Genomic DNA, 20,311 nt, shown 5'->3' with positions numbered 1-20,311 from the left:
AATGACCTCTTTCCTCAACATTAAATTAAGATATCATTATTAGCTGCTGCATTTAGGTTTGCACAAACTTCTTTCTTGGTTTTGTATATCGATAGCAATATCAATGAAATTTGACATATTGTATCGAAAGTGACAGATATCAGTCCTACTCACAGCTGATAGTGCGTTGCAAAGACACATCACTCAGTTTTTCGGAAATAATACAGTAATTACATGGCAAATAAATAATAATTGGAATTAAGATGAGAATTTTTAAATATATAGTCTCTAAATGTATTTTCCTAATTATATTACGTGCGAGTTCCTTAATGAGCCATGAGGCAAAGGATTTCGATGATTCTGTGCTTTATAAAATTGATTTCGAGGTACCGGATTTTGAGAAGGACCCAGTAAGTGTAAATAACTTTGTTTTGGTGTTGAGTGCTTATATATCTACTATCATAGGATTTGAAAAATCAACTGCGTACCTTTTACACACATGATCAAGAAAAGTATGATTGCGTTATACCAGTGGTACAGGATACCAAAGAGCAACCGACATCTGAGGAACCGGAACTCTGTAAGTAAAGGCAGTTTGATAAAATAACCAGTTTTTATTATGATTTATCTTTATTTTAGCACCCTTAACACTATTGCAACCTCTGTTCTCAACACAAAGTTGTTCATATAGAATTGAAGCTTATTGGTCTTATGAAATCTGTCATGGACAACATGTACGACAATCGCACGAGGAAAGAGAAGGTTGGATTCAATTAACTTTTTATAAAATAAAGGCATAAACATGTTGTTTTAATTTCAGGGAAAAGCGTTAAATTACAAGAATATTACTTGGGCAAATGGTCGGCGGAGAAGATGGAAGAACTTACAAAATTATGGGAAAGTGATCGCAAGGCAGGCATTAAATATAAAACCACCAAAATTGAAAACACTAGATATCCATACTTTGAATTAGAAATGACCGATGGAACTATGTGCGATATTATCGATTCGCCACGTACGACACGTGTACGCTACGTTTGTTATCCTCACGGGAAGAACGAGATATATTCATTTAAAGAAACATCTTCATGTAATTATGAAGCAATTATACTAACATATATGCTTTGTATGAATCCTGCTTTCCACCCCGAGGAATCGAAAGAGGTTTCTATTAAATGTTTCAATGCGCCCACCGATGTACATAAACCATTGAGTATGCTACGGCAAGAGCTCAGTGAAATGCTATCTGGAGATGATGAACTACGCATTTCGAATGATGCGAGTGCTGCTGCAATGGCTTTAGCGCGTTCGGCTGCAGCAACTGAACGTTTGTCCTTCTTCAATAAAGTTGGACCAGACGTGGATAAGCTTGTACATGAATTAATGATTGGTGCTGGTGTTGATGTACCTACACCGCCAGCAGCGGACAATGAAGTTTTGCCAAATATACCAAAAGCACCCATCACAGATCTGACACCAATAAAAGAGTTCATTTCGGGTAGCAATTGTTTGACTGGGGTTAGTATACACACACAATTACACAAAAAAATTTAAAATATTTGGGAATGTGCTAAAAAATATGTTTTTTTTTTGCAGGGTACTGGTTGGTGGAAATATGAATTCTGTTATGGACGGCATGTACGCCAATTTCACAAGGATAAAAAATTGGAGTCGGAACTCTTTTTAGGTTACTTTTCTGAGAACTCACATCGTCAATGGTTGGCAAAAAATTTAGACAAAATGCCCAAACGCGTTGGCTATTCCACAGCGCTATGGCATCACTACGACCGCGGAACACATTGCGATCGCACAGGTTTACCGCGTGAGGTAGATGTCAAATTAATGTGTACGCCGATCAGTAGTAGTGCCAGTTCGGTATCTATATATTTGTTGGAACCAAAGATGTGTCAATATATACTTGTAGTGGAGTCGCCAATTATCTGCGATCTGATGAAATTAGCCGATGAATACGGTTTAGTGCAGGAAGAAAATTTACAAGAATTACTACAGAAGAATACATTGTCAAATGAAGAAAACTCAAAGGAGTCAACAACAACAACAACACCAACTAAGCGTACAAGTGAAGCTGAAGTCATAGAGGTAAATAACATAAATGACGCAATAATACCACAAGATGTACTTGCATGAAATGTAAAGTTTAATATGTAATATATATGTTGTACTACATTCTTGAGCGTGATATGTAAAACGATTTTCACCATTATAGCTTAATAAATTTAATTTTAAAAATATATATACCATATAATATTCGATTTTGTACGAATGTAAAATTAAGAGTACATGGGCGGTGGAATTTCATCTGGACCAATTTCTTTTTTGTGTCCACCGGCAAAACTTTGTTGATCCGAATGAATTTCGGCAATTACTTCCGTAAATAATTTATCCCATTCCCATACTTCGTCCGGTTCGTCCAAAGTGTCAGGTAATTTTAGACAGCGTGTCAATATCGTAAGATCAACATTTTCCAATGAAGCAAATGCACTTTGATTCAGTAAATCCGAATTGATTTCGCTCAAAGTGTTTAAACGTTTGGTGTTAGAACTGTAAAGGACATCTTATGAATCTATACTATATATTTTTGTAATTTTGTTTGATATACGCACATAGGTGGTTCAACGATTTCATTAAGTAAAATCTCATCTTTCAAATCATCCATGTCCGGTATAGTCGGTATTTCATCTCGCGGCGGTGAGCCAACAGGAGACCTTGCGAGCGACACATTCTGGAAGCGTTCACTGAGAAAGGAAGTATTAAAATAGCAATAAATTTTCAATTATTTCTCAAATATGTAGGTCTGTATGTATTAATTTCTAGCCACACTCACTCATCAAATGAAGCACCTTTTTTAGTTCTAAACGATGTTTGTATAAAAAAAAGAATAATTAAAGCACTTATTATGTACGCATTAAGTGTCGCTAATTACTTTGAACTTTTCAATAAGCCAACATCAGCCCAACCACCTGATATGCGTCGTGGCGGTGGCTTTTTGGAGCCGCCATCGGTTTCTTCACTGGCCGCAGTACTGGAATTCTTTTGCAAATCTAATGTTATATCGATGGTTATTTCTTTTTCATTTTGATTGGCATTTGTTACGTTGATACTGGTTGAGGCACCGCCAATTGGATCACGGCTCTTCGAACGCCGTCCTTTACGTGCAGTTTTCTAATGAGAAAACACAATTGTGCATATGTACGTATTTAAGTGAAAATTCATTGTGGAAAATATTTTGTTACTCTACCTTTCGTATAGATAGTTTTAATTCTTCCGCCCAATCCATCATTGAAATCGTTAACGTTAGTTACCGTTAAAGGTAATATGGTTGAAAAAATAAATGTTTATGTTTTGCTCTTAAATGTTGTATTTCTTTGTTGCTAAGCAACAGTTGTTTGTTTACGATCGGCAAAGGAAAATAATAAAATTAGTGATTCACAAAACCATAGAGACTTGTGCAAAAGTAGTTACCATACTTATAAATAATTAAATTAATGTAAATTTCTGAATAATATTTTCATTCATTTGTAATTCTTTATTATTTATACACAAAAGTAATTAGGAAATCGAATGTACAATTACGAAGAATAAATTACGCTGCTAGCTTTCGTTTAACCTATTTACACAGTACGGTAACACTATAGATCACCTGTCCCACAAACGCTGCAGTTGCACGTGCCGACTTACTGACTATTTGTAAACAAATTTACTTTAGAGTTTAAACAAATGCCTCCAAAAAGTTCAAATAAGAAATCGACTGCCAAGGCAGCAACGTGGTATCATTGCGAGGTATGCGATGTACATATTACTTCAAAGGATCGTGAAACACACGAAAAGTACTGTCCCATCAAAGTGGACTCTACTGAACCATTGGAATATATCCATCAGAATAAATTATATACAGTTGGTGTAGAAAAGCGTACTTTTAATATTGAACAGTTACAAGATGTATCGACAAAATATCTGAACAATTTAGTTTTCATTTCGGAAGGTGCTATGAAACTGACAAATTTATACATCGGTCAAAGAGTACTAATAAGACCGGTGGACGCAACAGAATCCGATGGATTAGTGAGATTGGTTTGGCCCATACCCGAAAGGTTTTTAACAACAATCTTTGTCAGTGAAGAGGGTAAATGAAAATTTTCAGATTTATTTGTGTTTTTTAATATTTATTTGCATTCTTTTACAGACTATAGCCATTATTGGTCAGAGTTTAGAGAAAAAATACTTAAAATAACTGCACTTCCTGCTGGTTGCGTATCAGTTGCAAAATCTGTTTTTCTTCGTTTAACACATGTGTCGGGCGAAACAACAGAGCTGGTCGAGTCACAGTTGAAAGATGTGGAGCGTTTGTTGAAATTCGAGTTAAAGAAGTTGCACTTTACGAATGGCAGTCGTATATTCATGGACTTTTTTAATAAAGAACTAACTTTACAAGTGGCTTCTTGGCGTAGTTTTTTGGGAGAACCCGGTGTTAAAACGGATGAAATGTCTTTAACAGAAACATTTGAAAACTTAACGTTGAAGTCTGAGGCAGCACCAAAATTCTTCGAAATAACATTAGCTACGAAAATTAATATAGAACGTGCAAAGCCTACAGAAAATGAAGAAAGCACCTCACAAATTAATTGCACAAAGAAAACAGATATCGGAGGACTGGATAAACAAATTGAGATCATTGAAGAAGCTATGGATATAGCATTGGGACTGAAAAATGTACCTGCCGGTAGGAAATAAAACATGCAACACTATTTTAATTTTCATATAAATAATATTATATTTCAGAATTTGTTTTAAGCAATTTATTGTTTTCATTTCAGGTGTTAAAGTTTCTCGCGGCTTTCTCTTGCATGGCCCGACAGGCTGTGGCAAAAGTTTAATCTGCGAAGCTATGTGCTCAGCTATACAGGAGAAGACTGCTAAATCTGACAAAGCAGATATTATACGGATTAATACCAGTGAACTGTTTAGTAAATTCCTTGGTGAAACCGAGAAAAATCTAAGAGCTAATTTTGATAAGGCCTTCGACAACTATCCACGTCCAACACTTATAATCATCGAAGATGTGCACAATTTGTGTCCCAAATATGAAACCAATGAAATAAGCAAACGTGTTGGAGCCGCATTTCTGAGCATACTAGATATGCTAAACACGCGCAAGAACGAGGCACAACGCACTTTTCTACTAGCTACCACATCACAAATCGAAACGCTCAATCCGAATGCACGACGCTGTGGACGCTTAGATAGTGAAATTGAAATTGGTGTGCCAACACCCAAACAACGCGCTGCCATTATACACTGTCTAATACGTAAAATTGTGCATACACTCTCACCAGACGACATCAATGCTGTGGCCCAGGTATTACATGGTTTTGTTGGCGCTGATATAGCCAATCTAATATATGCGGCAGCCTTGCGTGCATTGAAAGATGATAACCGTGCTTTGAATGTAAATGACGTGCATGCGTCGCTGACACACATCAAACCATCGGCGATGCGTGAAGTCTTAATAGAAAACCCGAATGTGCATTGGGCCGATATAGGCGGACAGGCAGATTTGAAATTGAAGCTTAAGCAAGCAATAGAATGGCCGCTGCTGCATCCGGAGAAGTTTGAACGTTTAGGCTTGAAACCACCACGTGGCATTTTGATGTTCGGTCCACCGGGTTGTTCGAAAACGATGATCGCTAAAGCACTTGCTACCGAAAGCCAATTGAATTTTCTCTCCATAAAAGGGCCAGAACTTTTCTCCATGTGGGTAGGCGAATCCGAGCGTGCGGTACGTGAAGTCTTTCGGAAAGCGCGCCAGGTATCACCATCCATTGTGTTCTTCGATGAAATCGACGCTATCGGTGGTGAGCGGTCAGATGGCGGCTCCAGTTCGGGTACATCCGTTAAAGAACGCGTACTTACACAATTACTCACCGAAATAGATGGCGTGGAGGCTTTGGAAAATGTTACCATAGTCGCCGCGACTAATCGGCCTGACATGATTGACAAGGCACTTTTGCGTCCAGGACGCTTCGATCGCATTGTCTACGTCGGACTACCCAATGCAGAAGCACGCCAAGAAATATTTCGCATTAAATTATTACCCATGCCGCTGGCAGCTGATGTAGACATCAATTTACTTGTGCAACGCACTGAAGGTTATTCGGGTGCCGAAATACAAGCTGTATGCCAAGAAGCAGCTTTGAAATGTTTAGAAGATAGTTTCGACGCTGAAAATGTCAGTTGGTTGCATTTTGAATACGCCTTAAATGCGGTACAGCCACGTACAAGTCCAGAACTCTTGCGTCTCTACGATGAGTATAATAAACAAAGCTGATGCCTACGCACCCAGTGATTCTAACAAACTACATGATTTGTGGAGAAATCCAAAATGTCGCTTTTTGTAAAATCATAAGTTCCATTATTTTGTAATGCCACCTTTTCGTCAGCGGATTCTGCAATTGTTGCGTTTTCAATGCCGTCGTTGCTCATGCAATGTATATCCCCCAAATTGGATAAATGATTGAGTACGTTAAAGTTACTCTGCGTGGTTATGCCTATATCACTAATGGCCGCATCAGGCGTTTCAATCACTTCGGTCGTTCGCAAAATGTTCAATAGTGTTGAATCCTTTAACTGTGTAGTTTTAAAATTAAAGTTGACATTTTCACTGGGGGGAAACAAATACAAATTAAAATAAAATTGTATGTATAAATATATGTATATATAATATATAAGTATATAAATATCGTTTTATTATGCCAAAAAGAAGGAATATTGCTTTAATACCTTTTTGTGTGTTTTTTCATATGGCGTGCGAGTGCGGAAGTTTGGTTAAATTTCCATTCGCAAAATTTACATTGAAAAGGCTTTTCACCTGAATGAATGCTAAAAAATGATTAGAAACATTATAACAAAATTTAAAATTTAACAAAAATTACCGTATGTGAGAGACCAAATTTGAACGTCTGCCAAATAATTTGCCACAATCTGCGCATTTGTGTCGTCGCATGTCGCGATGCATCGCCGCAATGTGCTCCATTAAGTAACTGCGTTTCGTGAACGCCTTGTGACACTTGCCGCACACATTGTCCTTAACGGTTTTATGCACAGGCTCGTGGCGGCGTAATTCTCGTAGTGTCTTAAAGCCGCGTTTGCATTGGCCACAATGGTATTCGCGTTGCTCTAAATGCGTTGACTTGTGCGCCTTCAAATTGCTCGATGTGGTAAAGAAATTAGCACATATTTCACATTGAAAACGCTTTTCGCCGGTGTGTGTGCGTTGATGTTTAAGTAAATTGCTGGATTGCTTAAATTGACGCGGGCATTGCTGTAAAATATTAAAAAAGACAAAACGAAAAAATAAAAAAATATTTTATGCTTATGTGTACGAAGTTCTCGGTGTACTGCACTGAATTTTTATTGTTAACCTCAGCTAACTGATGATATAATAAATTCACAAAGGCATTTTTACTATTGGAATATGTTTTATGTTGTGGAATTGACGGTTTTTAGCGGAAAGATCAAAAACCATTGGCGAAAAAATAATAACTAAGCGTCACTTTGTTCAGTTGAATCATTTATTCTCACTTAATTATGCAAATGTATGTATGTGTGCGTGCGAAGTTATTAAGCATTTTTTAGTTTAGCTTTTATATAAATAAAAGAATACATTTCGTATCGGTTTTGTATTGTCATTACGCCACGTATCAGCTGGGTGATGCCGAGTGTGTTGTAATCACTTTTTTAATCAACAATTTTCTGATTTTAATTGCTTTGATAGCTCTGATAAAGTAATGTTAATTGACGTCTTGGCGTTGAGAGCGTTTCGAGATGTTTGCGCGCATTAGTTGAGCGAAGCGTGTTGTTGCCGCAGGTATTAGCGTAGTTAGTTGTTATTTATTTTTATGCAGTTGCTGAGCAATATTTGGCGGTCTGTTCACAATTAAGATGCAAGCGTGGTTACGTATTTCATTGTTATTATGGGTTTTTGGATTTTTTCGTGAATTCCGTCCATCCGAACCGTTTGTTACTGAATATCTGAGCGGACCGTGGCATAATATCACCGCCGAACAGGTTAATAAGGAGATTTATCCATTTGGCACCTATGCTGTACTGGCACAACTCGCGATTGTTTTCCTCATAACGGACATACTACGCTACAAACCGATCATTATATTGTCCGCTTGTTCGGGTATCATACTCTTCGCAATTCTCTTGTGGACTGATCAAATATGGGAGCTGCAAGTGGGACAGGTGTTTTATGGCACTTTTATGGCAACAGAGGTTGCGTACTACACATATATTTATGCGAAAGTGGATAAGGAGCGATATCAGATTGTCACCGGTCACACACGTTCGGCGATTTTATGTGGCAAATTCTTAGCTGGCGTTTTTGCGCAAATTTTGGTTTCTACCGAAACCATGGATTACAAAGGCCTCAATTACTTGTCGTTCGGTTCACAAATTGTCTCACTAGCCATTGCTTTACTTTTGCCACCGGTACGTAAAAGTTTGTACTTTTATACAAATGACAGCACTGAACTAACAGACGTTGGCGCAAGGCAGAATTCGGTGCCGCAGGGCATACAAACAGAAGGTAAGCGCAACAATACGACTTTTATGCATTGATCACTATGAATAATATACATTTAATAACTATAGTAGTACCTAAAAACGGCATGGTCACAGGCCCCACACCCACACCCAGTTCAAGCGACACATCTACCGTATCACCGAAATTTTCATGGTCCAACGCTTATGATTTACTTGTGAAGCACATAGTTAGTGCTTATACCAATCGAACAGTGATTCGTTGGAGCTTCTGGTGGGCGCTGGCCACATGCGGACAAGTGCAGGTGATTTCTTATGTGCAATTTCTGTGGAAGGAAATAGATCCAAATCACGAGAGTTTTTACAATGGTGCGGTTGAAGCGATTGTAACGCTACTCGGTGCTGGAAGCGCTATGTTGGCTGGAATCGCCAACACCAGTCACCACAAAAAGTGGCATATGTGGATATTGACAGTTTGTTCGCTATTCATGGGCGCTTTCACAATCATCTCGTCGCTGACAAATGCTGTTTGGATTGCATATGTTATGTATATTCTTTTTGGTATTTCATATTTCTTTGTTATAACCACAGCCAGTGCGATTGTGGCAGAGAATTTGTTGGACGATAGTTTTGGTTTGATTTTTGGTATTAACACACTAGCGGCACTTGTGCTGCAGACAATACTGACACTAGTAGTTGTGACTGATACGGGTTACGGTTTAAAACCACGTGAACAATTTTTCATTTATGGCTGTTATTTTATTGCGGTAGCAATTATGTACTTTTGCGCTGTATTCTTGCGACTTTTGTTTAAAAAATCATGGCGCTGTTAGTACAATTGAAAAATCATTATGGCGGCCAAACACTTTGTACTTATTGTTTATAATAAATTTAAATCGAATATTAATAATTGTATACAATTAAGGGGTGAAAATATTTAAAGATTTGTTAAGATTTTGTTATGGAATATTATACAGCAAATTACTTTATGACACAGATCATTAAACTATTAAAAAAAAATAAAGTTCTAAACAACATTTTGTACTAATAATTTAAAAAATCATCACATACCTTGCAATGGAATGTCTTTTCCTTTGTATGTATCAATTTGGGTATTTCAACGCAATTGGAATTAAAATGTTTTCCGGTTTCCGAGCACTTTTCGTTCAATGACACATCGGTATTTGCTTCGACCGGAGGCTAAATTATATTAAGCACATTATTGTGCACATATTCTAAATCACTTAAAATTACCGAAATAGCTAAGTCTGAAGAAATTGCTGTTTTCAAATTGTTTTCGCGGTTTAAACTTAGGTGTGTATGCTTGATTGCAAAAACTTCATTCAATGTATCCTCATTGGCTTCTGATCGCGTCAAACTGCTGACGTCAATTTCGATATCATTTAACATGTCTTCGCCCGCCACTGTGCACACTTTATCATTAACTACTTCATTATTCGTTTGCATATTACTAGTACGTTCGAACATGTCGCATATATTGGTATAAATGGTCGAAGTAACACCGGCATCCTTACAGGTATCGCCAATGGGCGCAGTGGATGAAAAGCATGACGAATCTTGATTTCTTTTGAAATTAAATTGAATTTATCAAGTGTTATATATGATAGTGAATCAATTTAATCTCACATTGTATTTGTGCTTATTCCACATAGACCCAAGCTGCCACCAGCAGTACCATTCCCGATATAATCACGTAAACGGCGTTCAGATGCTTCAGCTAGCTGTTGCAAATTATACGCGTCCAATAACCGATACAAACATGATTGACACAAGAGCGTGGGTAATGTTTCATCATACTGCGAAGGAAATTGAACAAATGTGTATTCCAATTTGGTCTATTACAGTTCTTGCGTAAAGTTGTACGAAAACCACAAACCTTAAATATATTCAATTTCTCAACTATTTCAATCGGCCTTAGTGGAAAAGTAGGGCTGTAAAGGTATATAGACATTAATAACTCACTTTTTAAACAAATTCGACAGCAACTTGTCTGAAAATTCATAGCTTTCTCAATTAACTTTCAAAAAAAATATTGTCTGATGCGAAACAAAATTTACAACGTAGACCAGGAGAACACAGCTGAAAATTTTCAAAAGAGTAGCCAGAATTTTGAAATGTACTATTGAGTGTACTGTTGTACTCAGCGTTGTTCTTGTTATAGTTTAATATCTATTATAAATTAACAAACGAATTGCAAACATAGCGCTTTTAATAAATCATCTAAAAAATAAACCAACATTAACTTGAATGTATTTTTATAAAAAGAATTAAAACGTTGTGGTTTAAGAAATTTTAACTTCTGGTAACGTTTTTGTTCAATGATAAAAACATTCACCCCACTTCATCGTTTTCGTTTTAGCTATGTTTTTCGTGTTTTGCTTTATCTGAGTCATCCCCTATCATTATTTAGTTATTACGATTATTCTTGAACTAAGTGCATTGTTAAGTGATATCTTGAGATTTTTCTTTTTGAGATTTCTAGTAAATTTAAGCAAAATTATTTAGTAATAGTTATAGAAAGTTTATTACGATGAGTAGCGAATCGATTGCACCTGCGGCCAGAATGGACAGCCATAATAATCTAGCTTCAACGAGCCCTGTGCCGTCGTTATCTGAGTTATACTCCCAGGTTGACTTCTATATTGGAGTGGGGTTAGCAATAAGTTCTTGCTTTTTTATCGGATCTAGTTTTATCATAAAAAAGAAAGCCCTAATGCGTTTAAGTAGACAGGGTGAGATGCGAGCTGCTGCTGGCGGATATGGATACTTAAAAGAGTGGATTTGGTGGGCAGGCCTACTAACAAGTAATTATTGAAATCTTGATAAATATTAAAATCAATTTTGATACTTTTATTTATAGTGGCACTGGGTGAGGGCGCCAATTTCGCAGCTTACGCTTTTGCACCTGCTTCGCTTGTAACACCATTAGGCGCTTTAAGTGTGATTATATCAGCAGTAATGGCATCGAAATTTTTAAATGAAAAACTCAATCTTCTGGGAAAAATTGGCTGCGTTCTATGTATCTTGGGATCCACCATCATCGTAATACATTCGCCAAAAGAAAAAGAGGTTGAAAACTTGGAGGCATTATTTGAAAAACTACAAGATCCAGGTTTCCTTTTCTATGTGCTCTGCATACTTGGCTCAACAGTGTACGTAGCCCTTTTTATTGCGCCTCGATATGGACATTCAAATGTTGCGGTGTATATTTACCTATGCTCCGGCATCGGTTCTCTAACCGTAATGTCCTGCAAAGCGCTTGGTCTGGCTATTCGAGATACGATAAATGGCACTAGCAACGATTTCGCCACTTGGATGCCTTGGTTCCTCATATGTGTCACAGTTACATTCATTGCTATACAAATGAATTATTTGAACAAAGCTTTGGATGTCTTCAATACGGGCATCGTAACACCGGTGTATTATGTAATGTTCACGTCTCTCGTGATAACAGCTTCGGCAATACTTTTTAAAGAATTTACACATATGCGTTTTGAAGATATATTGGGCGATGTGTGCGGATTCTTCGTAGTAATCTTAGCTGTTTTCATATTGAATGCGTTTAAGGATATGGATATTTCTTTGAATGATGTGCGCAGCATTATGAGACCCAAAATGCAACGAATTTCACAGTATGATGAGGAAGTATTGGTAGCGCATCCCAAGGAACGTAGATACTCATATGGATCTAGTGATATTTTCCGAAAAGCTTGACGTAAACAACGTCATCGAGTTTAAGTAAATAATTTTATACTAAATGTACTGTTACAAATCCTGCATGAACGACCAATTACGTTCACAATGCCTTTCCTACATTTCCAAATTTCCCCAAAGGGATTAACCTTAGTAAATTAGATGTAATTTATATACCTAACATGTATCTGTAGCGTTAATAAAAAGAAATCCTACTCTAAATGTGGTTTTTATTAAAACTTCCGTTTTAAGCAGAAATTAATTAAATTATGGTGTTTGACCATATGTAAATTGTATTAATTAAATTATTTTAAAACATTTATTACTTACTTACTTATTTTTTATTTGGCTTTTTTGTAAGAATTTATATATTTAAGAACATGCAATTGGAATGGGAGTGTTGGAAAATGATTTAACGATCATAACAAATCTAATGTCAGTTTTGATATTTCGATTTGTTTATATTTCTTTTTCGTTTATTTTGTTTCTTTCTTTTATTTTTTTTTCTACTTCACACATCATTCTCAATATCCCCAACTAGCCCCATTGCTGACAGCTGATGATTCAGTACGGTTTTCAACTTGAATATACTCTGTTGTTTTTTCTATTCATGGTGTCTTCAATAGAATAGAAATAATGTAAAAATATTGGAGAAAATCGTGTATTAGTTATACAGTTAAGAAACAAGAAAACTGGAATTGATATTGATTGTGTGCTCTTGCGAGTGAGACTTTGTTTAATTGTATTTGTGTCGTCCATTGTAAAAAAATAATAATATAATATAATTGTTTTCTGATAGACCGTGTAATAAATCGTGTTCAGTAAGTTATTAACCAAAATTGGGTAATTTTTTGTGGGCGTTCGTCTCTGCGAAACACACAAATTGTTCCGTTCAGCTGCTGACGTACCTGTAGCTGGCACAATTGAGATGAGCCAGCAACCAGTTGAGAGGCGAAATGGTGGCGGGGAGTCCGCTGCAAGCGATGAGACGGCACCAATAACCTCACATCGTAGTGGTGGGGCTTCCTCCATGTTTCGTTCTTTCGGTTCATTGTTTGGAGCAAACAGTAATAATGTTGGGAGCAGAGGTATGCACTCCCCTACGAATGCGGACGGTCATGGGTACGTAGAGTTTGGCATGCAAGATCCGGATCGAAGCGGTCGCACACTGGGTACTTTTGCAGGCGTATTTAGTCCAGTGGCATTGTCAATGTTCAGCGCCTTAGTCTTCATACGTGTGGGTAAGTGTTTATTATCAGTGCAGTTATGTAGCTGCTTAATATAACAAAACAAATATGCTTATATGGGTAATTCACATCAGTGAACACTAATATGTGAAAATAAATGTAAAAAACCTTTTGAACAGTAGTTGATAGCATTATTACTCTTGTTTGCAAAAAAAAAGAAAAACAAAAAAAAATTTTTGTAAAGAGATATGAGCTCATATTTCACAAACATTCATATGCATATTAACACGCCTCCATGTGAATAATAGTATAAAAGGGAAATAATATTTTAGCCAATAGTTGAGAAATAACACATTGAAATGTAGCTACTTACATATAAGTTCTGGTGGAGATATAGCTTTTTTATAGCTAAAATAGATTATGAGGCGTATAGGGGTATCTTTTCTCAAAAAAATTTAACATTTATTCTGCCGTGTACTCGGATTTTCAAATTGTGAGTGAGAGTTTACCGGCAGAGAAACTTTTTTTTGTAATATATGGAACACATTCAAATAGGTAATGCAGGATTTGTATAATGTTGAAATATAAAAAGACAATATTTTTATCGAGAAAAGAAAACGCTATAAAACTTACTTTTCGAAGGGCAATAGTTTAAAAAAAAAATGTTTTGAGCGTGCATATTTATATAACTTCAAAACATACATAACTTCCGGCTCTGCTGCATCGAAGCTATATATGAAACCAAGATGTTGTTAAAAGTTCTAGTAAAGCTAAATTGTTGGTAGAATATGCCAGCCAATCAATTAGACAAATATTGCAGCTTTGCTGAAACTAATTATAATTTTGGTCTTTGTATTAATTTAACAAAAACCTTTCCAAAAAGCGGCCTTTCACTAAATACTTTAAAATATGTATATATATAAGTATGTGAGTATATATATCTATTTTCTGAGTCATTTTTTTGCGTCCAGTTATGTTGTATGATTATAGTTAATATTATCTATTCAAAATTACAAAAATTCTTTGGACGTTTGAACAAATAATACTCATGGCTTTTTTTATTTGTAATTTTAGGCTTTATTGTCGGCAATGCTGGTCTCTATGTGACGCTATTACAATTTGTTATCGCATATTTAATTCTGTTGTTTACCGTCGCTTCCGTATGTGCAATCTCCACTAACGGTGCCGTGGAAGGCGGTGGTGTCTACTGTGAGTAATTGATTAGTTTTAAACATTACAACATTGTAACTATATTTTATCTCACTTTTAGTTATGATAAGTCGTACCTTAGGCCTAGAGTTTGGCGGCTCGATTGGTACGCTTTTCTTTCTGGCAAATGTGGTTGGTTGCGCCATGGCTATATCTGGTTGTACTGAGGGCATGATGGAAAACTTTGGCGATGGTGGATATTTCACGCATGATAATAAGGGCTTATTACCGGATGGCACTTGGTGGCGTTTTCTTATTTCAACATTAATCAATACAGCTATGTTGGTGGTATGTTTGATTGGTGCGGCACTCTTTGCTAAGACATCGGTGTTAATTCTGGGCATTGTGTCAGTATGTTTATTGGCTACGTATATAAGTTTTCTGGCTGAAGGTCCAAAGGAAGTAAGTATGGATTTATGTAGATACAAATGTTTATTTTTGGTATATTGCTATATATACATATCTAATATATATGTAATTATAATTTTTTTTCAGATTGACCGTCCTAAGGAAAATCTTCTACCTAATAATATGACGTATTTGCCGTATACTGGTCTGAACAGTACTACTTTAATGAACAATCTTTATCCACATTATGTGCAAGATTACACCTCGAATGGTAAAATGGTTGATTTCGCTACAACATTTGGTGTGTTGTTCGCTGGTGTTACTGGCATCATGGCCGGCGCAAATATGTCGGGAGAATTGAAAAGTCCTTCAAGAAGTATACCAACCGGCACATTATCGGCTGTGTCTTTCACATTCGTTTCTTACATTTTACTGTCATTCCTGATGGCATTTACCACACCAGCCGAGACCATGCAAAATAACTATCTCTTCCTAATGCCGGTAAACTTTTGGCCACCTTTTACAGCCATTGGTATACTTACAGCGACATTTTCAACTGGTCTGAGTAATCTAATTGGTTCCAGTCGTATATTGGAAGCGTTGTCCAAGGATCAAGTGTTTGGTTCATTTTTGAATTTCGTTTTACGTGGCACATGGAAGGGCAATCCTGTTGCAGCGGTGTTCACAAGCTGGTTGCTTGTCGAATGCATATTGCTAATCGGTTCATTGAATGCAATTGCTCAGGTGAATTCAGTATTATTTATGCTCTCTTATTTGGCAACCAATTTGGCCTGTTTGGGCATCGAGTTGACTGGTGCACCAAACTTCCGTCCACTTTTCAAGTACTTCACATGGCACACATGCCTGATTGGTCTGCTTGGTACACTGATTATGATGTTTGTGATAAATCCAATATATGCGTCGTCCAGTATTATTCTGTGCTTAATTTTGGTCATAGCGCTGCATTTATTCTCGCCAGCTTCGCAAGGTGCACAGTGGGGATCAATTTCGCAAGCGCTCATGTTCCATCAGGTGAATAATAATATAATATAATAATAATAATAATAATATAACTTTTGATTGTAAAATTCTTTCGGTCTTAGGTACGCAAGTACTTGCTGATGTTAGATTCACGCAAGGACCATGTTAAATTTTGGCGCCCTCAAATGTTGTTGCTTGTATCGTCGCCGCGTTCATGTTGTCCGCTTGTCGATTTTGTAAATGACATGAAGAAGGGTGGTCTCTATGTGATCGGACACGTAAAAGTTGGTGACTACTCAGCCGTCGTAGATCCAACGATCGAAGAGAACAAATATTGGCTTTCTTTTCTGGATCATATGAAAGTGAAGGCATTTGCCGAAGTGACATTAGCCAAATCGATACGTGAAGGTGTCCAACACTTAATACGTTTATCTGGTATTGGTGCAATGAAACCGAATACAATAATCTTGGGTTTCTATGACAGTGAAACGCCAAGAGATTTCTTCGAGGCGTAAGTGCTAAATTTTATTATTTTTGAAATACATTTTTATTAAAAACTATTTTTTTACAGTGGCACTTCACCTTACAAAACCGACGGATTTAATCACGGTGAAATTCAAAACTTCCCAATACGTCGTGATGGTGAAGAGAAACATATTGATGTCGCTGAATATGTTGCGATTATGAGCGACGTGTTGCGTATGAACAAAAATCTGTGCTTGTGTCGACACTTCCATCGTTTGGACAAAAACTTCATTGCCAAGTAAGTACACCAAAAATATGCCGCTCACCGTAAGTTTCGCTATAAGGCAAATCCTTTTCTTCACTTAATAGAAGCAAACACTTGCGATACATAGACGTTTGGCCCATCAACGTTTTTAATCCGAATTCAAATAATCCTTTCGATGTGGTATCACTATTCATGATGCAATTAGCCGTGATAATCAATATGCTGGCGAAATGGAAACATTTACGTTTGCGCGTTTTTCTCTGCGAATCGAATAATGCAAACTCGAATATCAGGTATGCACAGTTTACTTTGTGCTTTTTGTTTTTAGCTAACATACATATTTCTTTTTTGCCAAATAGTTCGTTTGATACACAAATGCCACAATTGGATACTTTCTCCAGAATGAAGCTGGAACAATCACTGAAGAGTTTACGTATTGAAGCCGATATAATTGAGGTGCGGAAGTGTTGCGTTCAAAAACAAAACTTATTCGATCATTTAAATATATTTTTTGCTATTTTAGATTCAAGAATGGAACAGCGAATCGGAATTTACAAGCCATTCACGTATACTAAAACAATTTACAAGTCATGCCGACGAAGATCATGAAGTTATCACTGAGGAAAATATCAATCGTTCACTACTTTATATGCAAAGGTGCGTAACTTTAGTTTATGATCTTGAAACAATAACACAAAAAATTCGAATTTAAATATATACTTATTTATAGGTTATTTATTATATTAGTATATGTGCCTATATGTATATTAAAGTTTGAAACAATATTTCTATTCATTTCAGAGCCAATCAAATTATACGTGAGCGTTCCGATCAGACTGCAGTTTCCTTCATATATTTGGCTGCACCGCCACAAATTGCCACACCAGACTTCAAAGAGCGTAGTGCTCGTTATATTGAGTTGCTTACAGAATTGACTGCTGAATTGCCACCGACCATTTTGGTGCATGGCATAAGCACCGTTACATCAACCACGCTTTAAATCTATAAATATCTTAGTGTGTCTAAACATTTGTGTGGTTCACCCTAAAAATCTGCGCGTCTATATACAGATTCTATTTTTTTTTACAATTTTGATTTGATTATTTTATTTGTCACACTTTGAATTTTAAACAACAAATATGAACAATTTTATAAATATTAAGAGAATAGCTGTTTAACTGGCGATAATTAATCTATTATGATGTGTATTGAAAAAATACTAAACTATTTCCAAACAACAACTACAGCAGAGTAGGAGTGACAAAACGTTAAGCGTACTATTTTTTATAGACGAAGTTAAGTAAAAAAAATTCTAGACAAACATAAAATCACTTTTTTTAATCAAATTATCAAGATTTACACTTGGCCTAAGTATGTTTAAAGTCATAGGCACGAATGAAAAAATGTTTTAATTTAAAAAAATTTATAGTAGTGACATACTTTTTTTTTGTCAGAAATGCCCATCTGTTCGTAAAAGAAAGCAGCATATCAGTTTAGTTCAAAAACCAACACATGATACATACATATGAATAACTATACAAAGTATAAAAGCATACTTTTAGTGGTGTCCTTATTCTTCAGATTTTTTTGGTTATTATTGTACAGTTAGTGGAAGATTAATGGCAAACAGCTAACATTTTTGAGCTGCATTAAACATTAGATAGCTGCGTATAGATCGGTAAAATTTTAAATTCCAACAACAAATTGTTTGAAATTTTAAGCATTTTTCTAAAATGTGTATTTTTTTTAGCAAGAAGTCATTCCATATAAAATTTTAAATGTTTAAATAATTGAACAAACTGACATCTCCAAGCATCTATATAACAATATAGCTAATTTGCTTTGTCAACATATAATAAAAAATATACAAAATTAGATTGATTCACTTGAACAAATTAATTTTCCACACGAATAAGGACATCTTAGATTAAAAAAAAAAAACAATATTAATATTATACACTAACTAACTATAGTTGAACTTCCATAACTCGAACTTCTATAATTCGAAGTTCTCCATAATTCTTACTCTTGAATTGGCAATAGAAGTAAAATTTCATACAAATTTCCTTCCATAATTCGAAGTTTCTCTAACTCGAAGTTTCTTTGTGGATTATAGTGATTCAAGTTATGGAAGTTCAACTGTATATAACTCAAAGAGTTGTGTTGCAATATACTCAAATGTATTTGTGTCCTTATTTATTTGATAACCTCAAAATTTCTCAAATAATTTCATCTAACATTAAAATCTACAAATAACCTTACGTGTATTAAGCTATAATGTAACTAAATATACTTATATGTTTAGATGTATGAGCAACTAATCTTATTAAATGTGATTTATACGTAAACATATGCAAACTGCTAAAGGCTATTAAACATTTTTATTATTTTTTATTGATGCAAAATATAAAACTCTTTTTGTTTATTGAAATTTTACATTTTTTAGAAGAAGTACATACATACATACATATATGGTAAATATACAAACCTAACACGTATTGCGTATTATAATAAAAGTATACAAATATATAAAATGCGAGTCATGAATTCGCTTAAAATGAGTATTTGTAAGAAAATGTTTTTAATAAAAGTAAATTAAATAATAAAACCAAAAGTAATGATTTTTAACTAAATTAAATTATACAGAAACGCAAATTGTTTAATAATTTATATAAATTTGATCGGAAAATATTAAGTTACTCACCATCAAGAAGAGGTTAACGATTGAAACAGGATTAAAGTGACGAAATAGCAGTACTTAACTGTAAAATAGTTTAGTTTTTTTCGGTAACCGTTGCATTTGAGGAGGAATTTTATCGGTACCGCTGCCGCAGAGTTAAAGAACGGTTTTTTTACAAAAATATTTACTTTATTCTTCAATGGACGACTTGACATTCTATTAGGAAATGGTTTTAAAAAATCAAAAAGAAAGAAATGTTTATTTAGATATACTTACATAACTGCAGTGCCCGCTAAGTGCGATGTAGATAAGTGTTCTATAAATATTTACTGTAACCAACATCCTTTTAACACGTTCTCATTTACTGCGATTAAACGCTTATTAAGATAAGCCAAAAGTCATAAATGTCAACCAGCGTACCATATCCTTTTGTACTGATTTGACAATAATATGAGTGTGTGTGACTACTGCAAAGTACATAGGTTCGTGTGTGTGTTTGTAGGTAGGCATGTACAAACAGACGAAGTAATTATGATACGCATCAGTTACCGAATGCTACCTTTTCCGAGTTCGAGTTCAAAATTTATGTTAGTGCGTGGCTTTACCTGCAAAAGCAGTTCAGTCTTGCTTGTTCATCTGATTGTCCTTGCCGCTCTTGATCCTTCCAATATCAAATGTGTCAATAAATTCACGTAAATGTGACAATTAGGTGCCATAATGAGTTTATCACAGCAATGACAATAGGCGACAGTTACCCATTGATTGCGAGCAGACACCTAACGGATGTGCTGTAAATTGTTTTTGTTGCTACCATAACTGGTATAATTTTGATTTTGGAGTGCGCTAAAATATTTGTACTGTCTTGTGCCGTAAAAAGGTCAAACTGTTCGTGTTGTTGGCGCTTGATATGTGATTTTTAGT

General features: G+C 35.6%; 7 protein-coding genes across 9 annotated transcripts; 5 read left to right on the top strand and 2 right to left on the bottom strand.

Annotated features, from left to right (window-relative positions):
* Positions 1–143: 143 nt before the first annotated feature.
* On the top strand, positions 144–2,233 carry LOC105218192 (endoplasmic reticulum lectin 1). Its single transcript, XM_011193615.3, has 5 exons — positions 144–389; positions 445–559; positions 619–741; positions 800–1,497; positions 1,576–2,233. The coding sequence occupies exons 1-5, from the start codon at positions 243–245 to the stop codon at positions 2,125–2,127; spliced, it is 1,635 nt and encodes a 544-aa protein (XP_011191917.1). The 5' UTR covers positions 144–242; the 3' UTR covers positions 2,128–2,233.
* On the bottom strand, positions 2,201–3,417 carry LOC105218191 (intraflagellar transport protein 43 homolog). Its single transcript, XM_011193613.3, has 5 exons — positions 3,239–3,417; positions 2,924–3,162; positions 2,825–2,851; positions 2,604–2,735; positions 2,201–2,541 (listed from the first exon to the last, which is right to left on the bottom strand). The coding sequence occupies exons 1-5, from the start codon at positions 3,278–3,280 to the stop codon at positions 2,271–2,273; spliced, it is 711 nt and encodes a 236-aa protein (XP_011191915.1). The 5' UTR covers positions 3,281–3,417; the 3' UTR covers positions 2,201–2,270.
* A 212-nt stretch (positions 3,418–3,629) lies between these two features.
* On the top strand, positions 3,630–8,020 carry LOC105218195 (ribosome biogenesis protein SPATA5). Its single transcript, XM_011193619.3, has 3 exons — positions 3,630–4,123; positions 4,184–4,720; positions 4,815–8,020. The coding sequence occupies exons 1-3, from the start codon at positions 3,718–3,720 to the stop codon at positions 6,323–6,325; spliced, it is 2,454 nt and encodes an 817-aa protein (XP_011191921.2). The 5' UTR covers positions 3,630–3,717; the 3' UTR covers positions 6,326–8,020.
* Positions 6,263–10,652, bottom strand: Spata5_2 (zinc finger protein 578). The gene is made up of 7 exons (XM_011193618.3): positions 10,439–10,652; positions 10,189–10,358; positions 9,796–10,126; positions 9,613–9,741; positions 6,930–7,318; positions 6,778–6,876; positions 6,263–6,658 (listed from the first exon to the last, which is right to left on the bottom strand). The coding sequence occupies exons 1-7, from the start codon at positions 10,562–10,564 to the stop codon at positions 6,346–6,348; spliced, it is 1,557 nt and encodes a 518-aa protein (XP_011191920.2). The 5' UTR covers positions 10,565–10,652; the 3' UTR covers positions 6,263–6,345.
* Positions 7,938–11,147, top strand: LOC105218193 (thiamine transporter 1). Of its 2 annotated transcripts, none has more exons than XM_054226979.1 (2): positions 7,938–8,587; positions 8,656–11,147. In XM_054226979.1, exons 1-2 carry the CDS (start codon positions 7,939–7,941, stop codon positions 9,372–9,374), a joined length of 1,368 nt encoding a protein of 455 aa, XP_054082954.1. In that variant the 5' UTR covers position 7,938; the 3' UTR covers positions 9,375–11,147. The 2 variants fall into 2 exon arrangements, with proteins under 2 accessions (XP_054082954.1, XP_011191918.2); XM_011193616.3 differs by having other exon boundaries at positions 8,653–11,147.
* LOC105218196 (magnesium transporter NIPA2) lies at positions 10,947–12,477 on the top strand. Its single transcript, XM_011193620.3, has 2 exons — positions 10,947–11,366; positions 11,423–12,477. The coding sequence occupies exons 1-2, from the start codon at positions 11,093–11,095 to the stop codon at positions 12,274–12,276; spliced, it is 1,128 nt and encodes a 375-aa protein (XP_011191922.1). The 5' UTR covers positions 10,947–11,092; the 3' UTR covers positions 12,277–12,477.
* Positions 12,478–12,809: 332 nt separating this feature from the next.
* On the top strand, positions 12,810–19,324 carry LOC105218197 (solute carrier family 12 member 9). 2 transcript variants are annotated; one of them, XM_054226977.1, is made up of 11 exons: positions 12,810–12,930; positions 13,055–13,496; positions 14,517–14,651; positions 14,713–15,053; positions 15,147–16,031; positions 16,103–16,491; positions 16,552–16,743; positions 16,815–17,003; positions 17,070–17,166; positions 17,234–17,367; positions 17,512–19,324. In XM_054226977.1, exons 2-11 carry the CDS (start codon positions 13,184–13,186, stop codon positions 17,708–17,710), a joined length of 2,874 nt encoding a protein of 957 aa, XP_054082952.1. In that variant the 5' UTR covers positions 12,810–12,930; positions 13,055–13,183; the 3' UTR covers positions 17,711–19,324. The 2 variants fall into 2 exon arrangements, with proteins under 2 accessions (XP_054082952.1, XP_011191924.1); XM_011193622.3 differs by having other exon boundaries at positions 12,839–12,979.
* Positions 19,325–20,311: the final 987 nt, after the last annotated feature.

This window comes from Zeugodacus cucurbitae, chromosome 3 (genome assembly GCF_028554725.1).
Source record: "Zeugodacus cucurbitae isolate PBARC_wt_2022May chromosome 3, idZeuCucr1.2, whole genome shotgun sequence".
Classification (NCBI taxonomy): Eukaryota; Metazoa; Arthropoda; class Insecta; order Diptera; family Tephritidae; genus Zeugodacus; species Zeugodacus cucurbitae.
Note: the sequence above shows the minus strand (reverse complement) of the source record. Positions and strands in the feature narration are given on the sequence as shown.

Bases quoted from the DNA above. Each gene is read 5' to 3' on its own strand.
- LOC105218195 (XM_011193619.3), top strand. From the start codon at position 3,718: ATGCCTCCAAAAAGTTCAAATAAGAAATCGACTGCCAAGGCAGCAACG. The intron at 4,124-4,183 runs GTAAATGAAAAT...ATTCTTTTACAG, and splicing joins AATCTTTGTCAGTGAAGAGG to ACTATAGCCATTATTGGTCA. The intron at 4,721-4,814 runs GTAGGAAATAAA...TTTTCATTTCAG, and splicing joins ACTGAAAAATGTACCTGCCG to GTGTTAAAGTTTCTCGCGGC.
- LOC105218197 (XM_054226977.1), top strand. From the start codon at position 13,184: ATGAGCCAGCAACCAGTTGAGAGGCGAAATGGTGGCGGGGAGTCCGCT. The intron at 13,497-14,516 runs GTAAGTGTTTAT...TTGTAATTTTAG, and splicing joins CTTAGTCTTCATACGTGTGG to GCTTTATTGTCGGCAATGCT. The intron at 14,652-14,712 runs GTGAGTAATTGA...TCTCACTTTTAG, and splicing joins GGAAGGCGGTGGTGTCTACT to TTATGATAAGTCGTACCTTA.
- LOC105218193 (XM_011193616.3), top strand. From the start codon at position 7,939: ATGCAAGCGTGGTTACGTATTTCATTGTTATTATGGGTTTTTGGATTT. The intron at 8,588-8,652 runs GTAAGCGCAACA...TAATAACTATAG, and splicing joins GCAGGGCATACAAACAGAAG to TAGTACCTAAAAACGGCATG.
- LOC105218192 (XM_011193615.3), top strand. From the start codon at position 243: ATGAGAATTTTTAAATATATAGTCTCTAAATGTATTTTCCTAATTATA. The intron at 390-444 runs GTAAGTGTAAAT...CTACTATCATAG, and splicing joins CGGATTTTGAGAAGGACCCA to GATTTGAAAAATCAACTGCG. The intron at 742-799 runs GTTGGATTCAAT...TTTTAATTTCAG, and splicing joins ATCGCACGAGGAAAGAGAAG to GGAAAAGCGTTAAATTACAA.
- LOC105218191 (XM_011193613.3), bottom strand. From the start codon at position 3,280: ATGATGGATTGGGCGGAAGAATTAAAACTATCTATACGAAAG. The intron at 2,852-2,923 runs GTAATTAGCGAC...AACATCGTTTAG, and splicing joins GGCTTATTGAAAAGTTCAAA to AACTAAAAAAGGTGCTTCAT. The intron at 2,542-2,603 runs GTGCGTATATCA...TGTCCTTTACAG, and splicing joins GAAATCGTTGAACCACCTAT to TTCTAACACCAAACGTTTAA.
- LOC105218196 (XM_011193620.3), top strand. From the start codon at position 11,093: ATGAGTAGCGAATCGATTGCACCTGCGGCCAGAATGGACAGCCATAAT. The intron at 11,367-11,422 runs GTAATTATTGAA...TTTTATTTATAG, and splicing joins GTGGGCAGGCCTACTAACAA to TGGCACTGGGTGAGGGCGCC.
- Spata5_2 (XM_011193618.3), bottom strand. From the start codon at position 10,564: ATGAATTTTCAGACAAGTTGCTGTCGAATTTGTTTAAAAAGTGAGTTA. The intron at 10,127-10,188 runs GTGAGATTAAAT...TAATTTCAAAAG, and splicing joins GGAATAAGCACAAATACAAT to AAATCAAGATTCGTCATGCT. The intron at 7,319-9,612 runs GTATGTGATGAT...AATATTTTACAG, and splicing joins AAAAGACATTCCATTGCAAG to CAATGCCCGCGTCAATTTAA.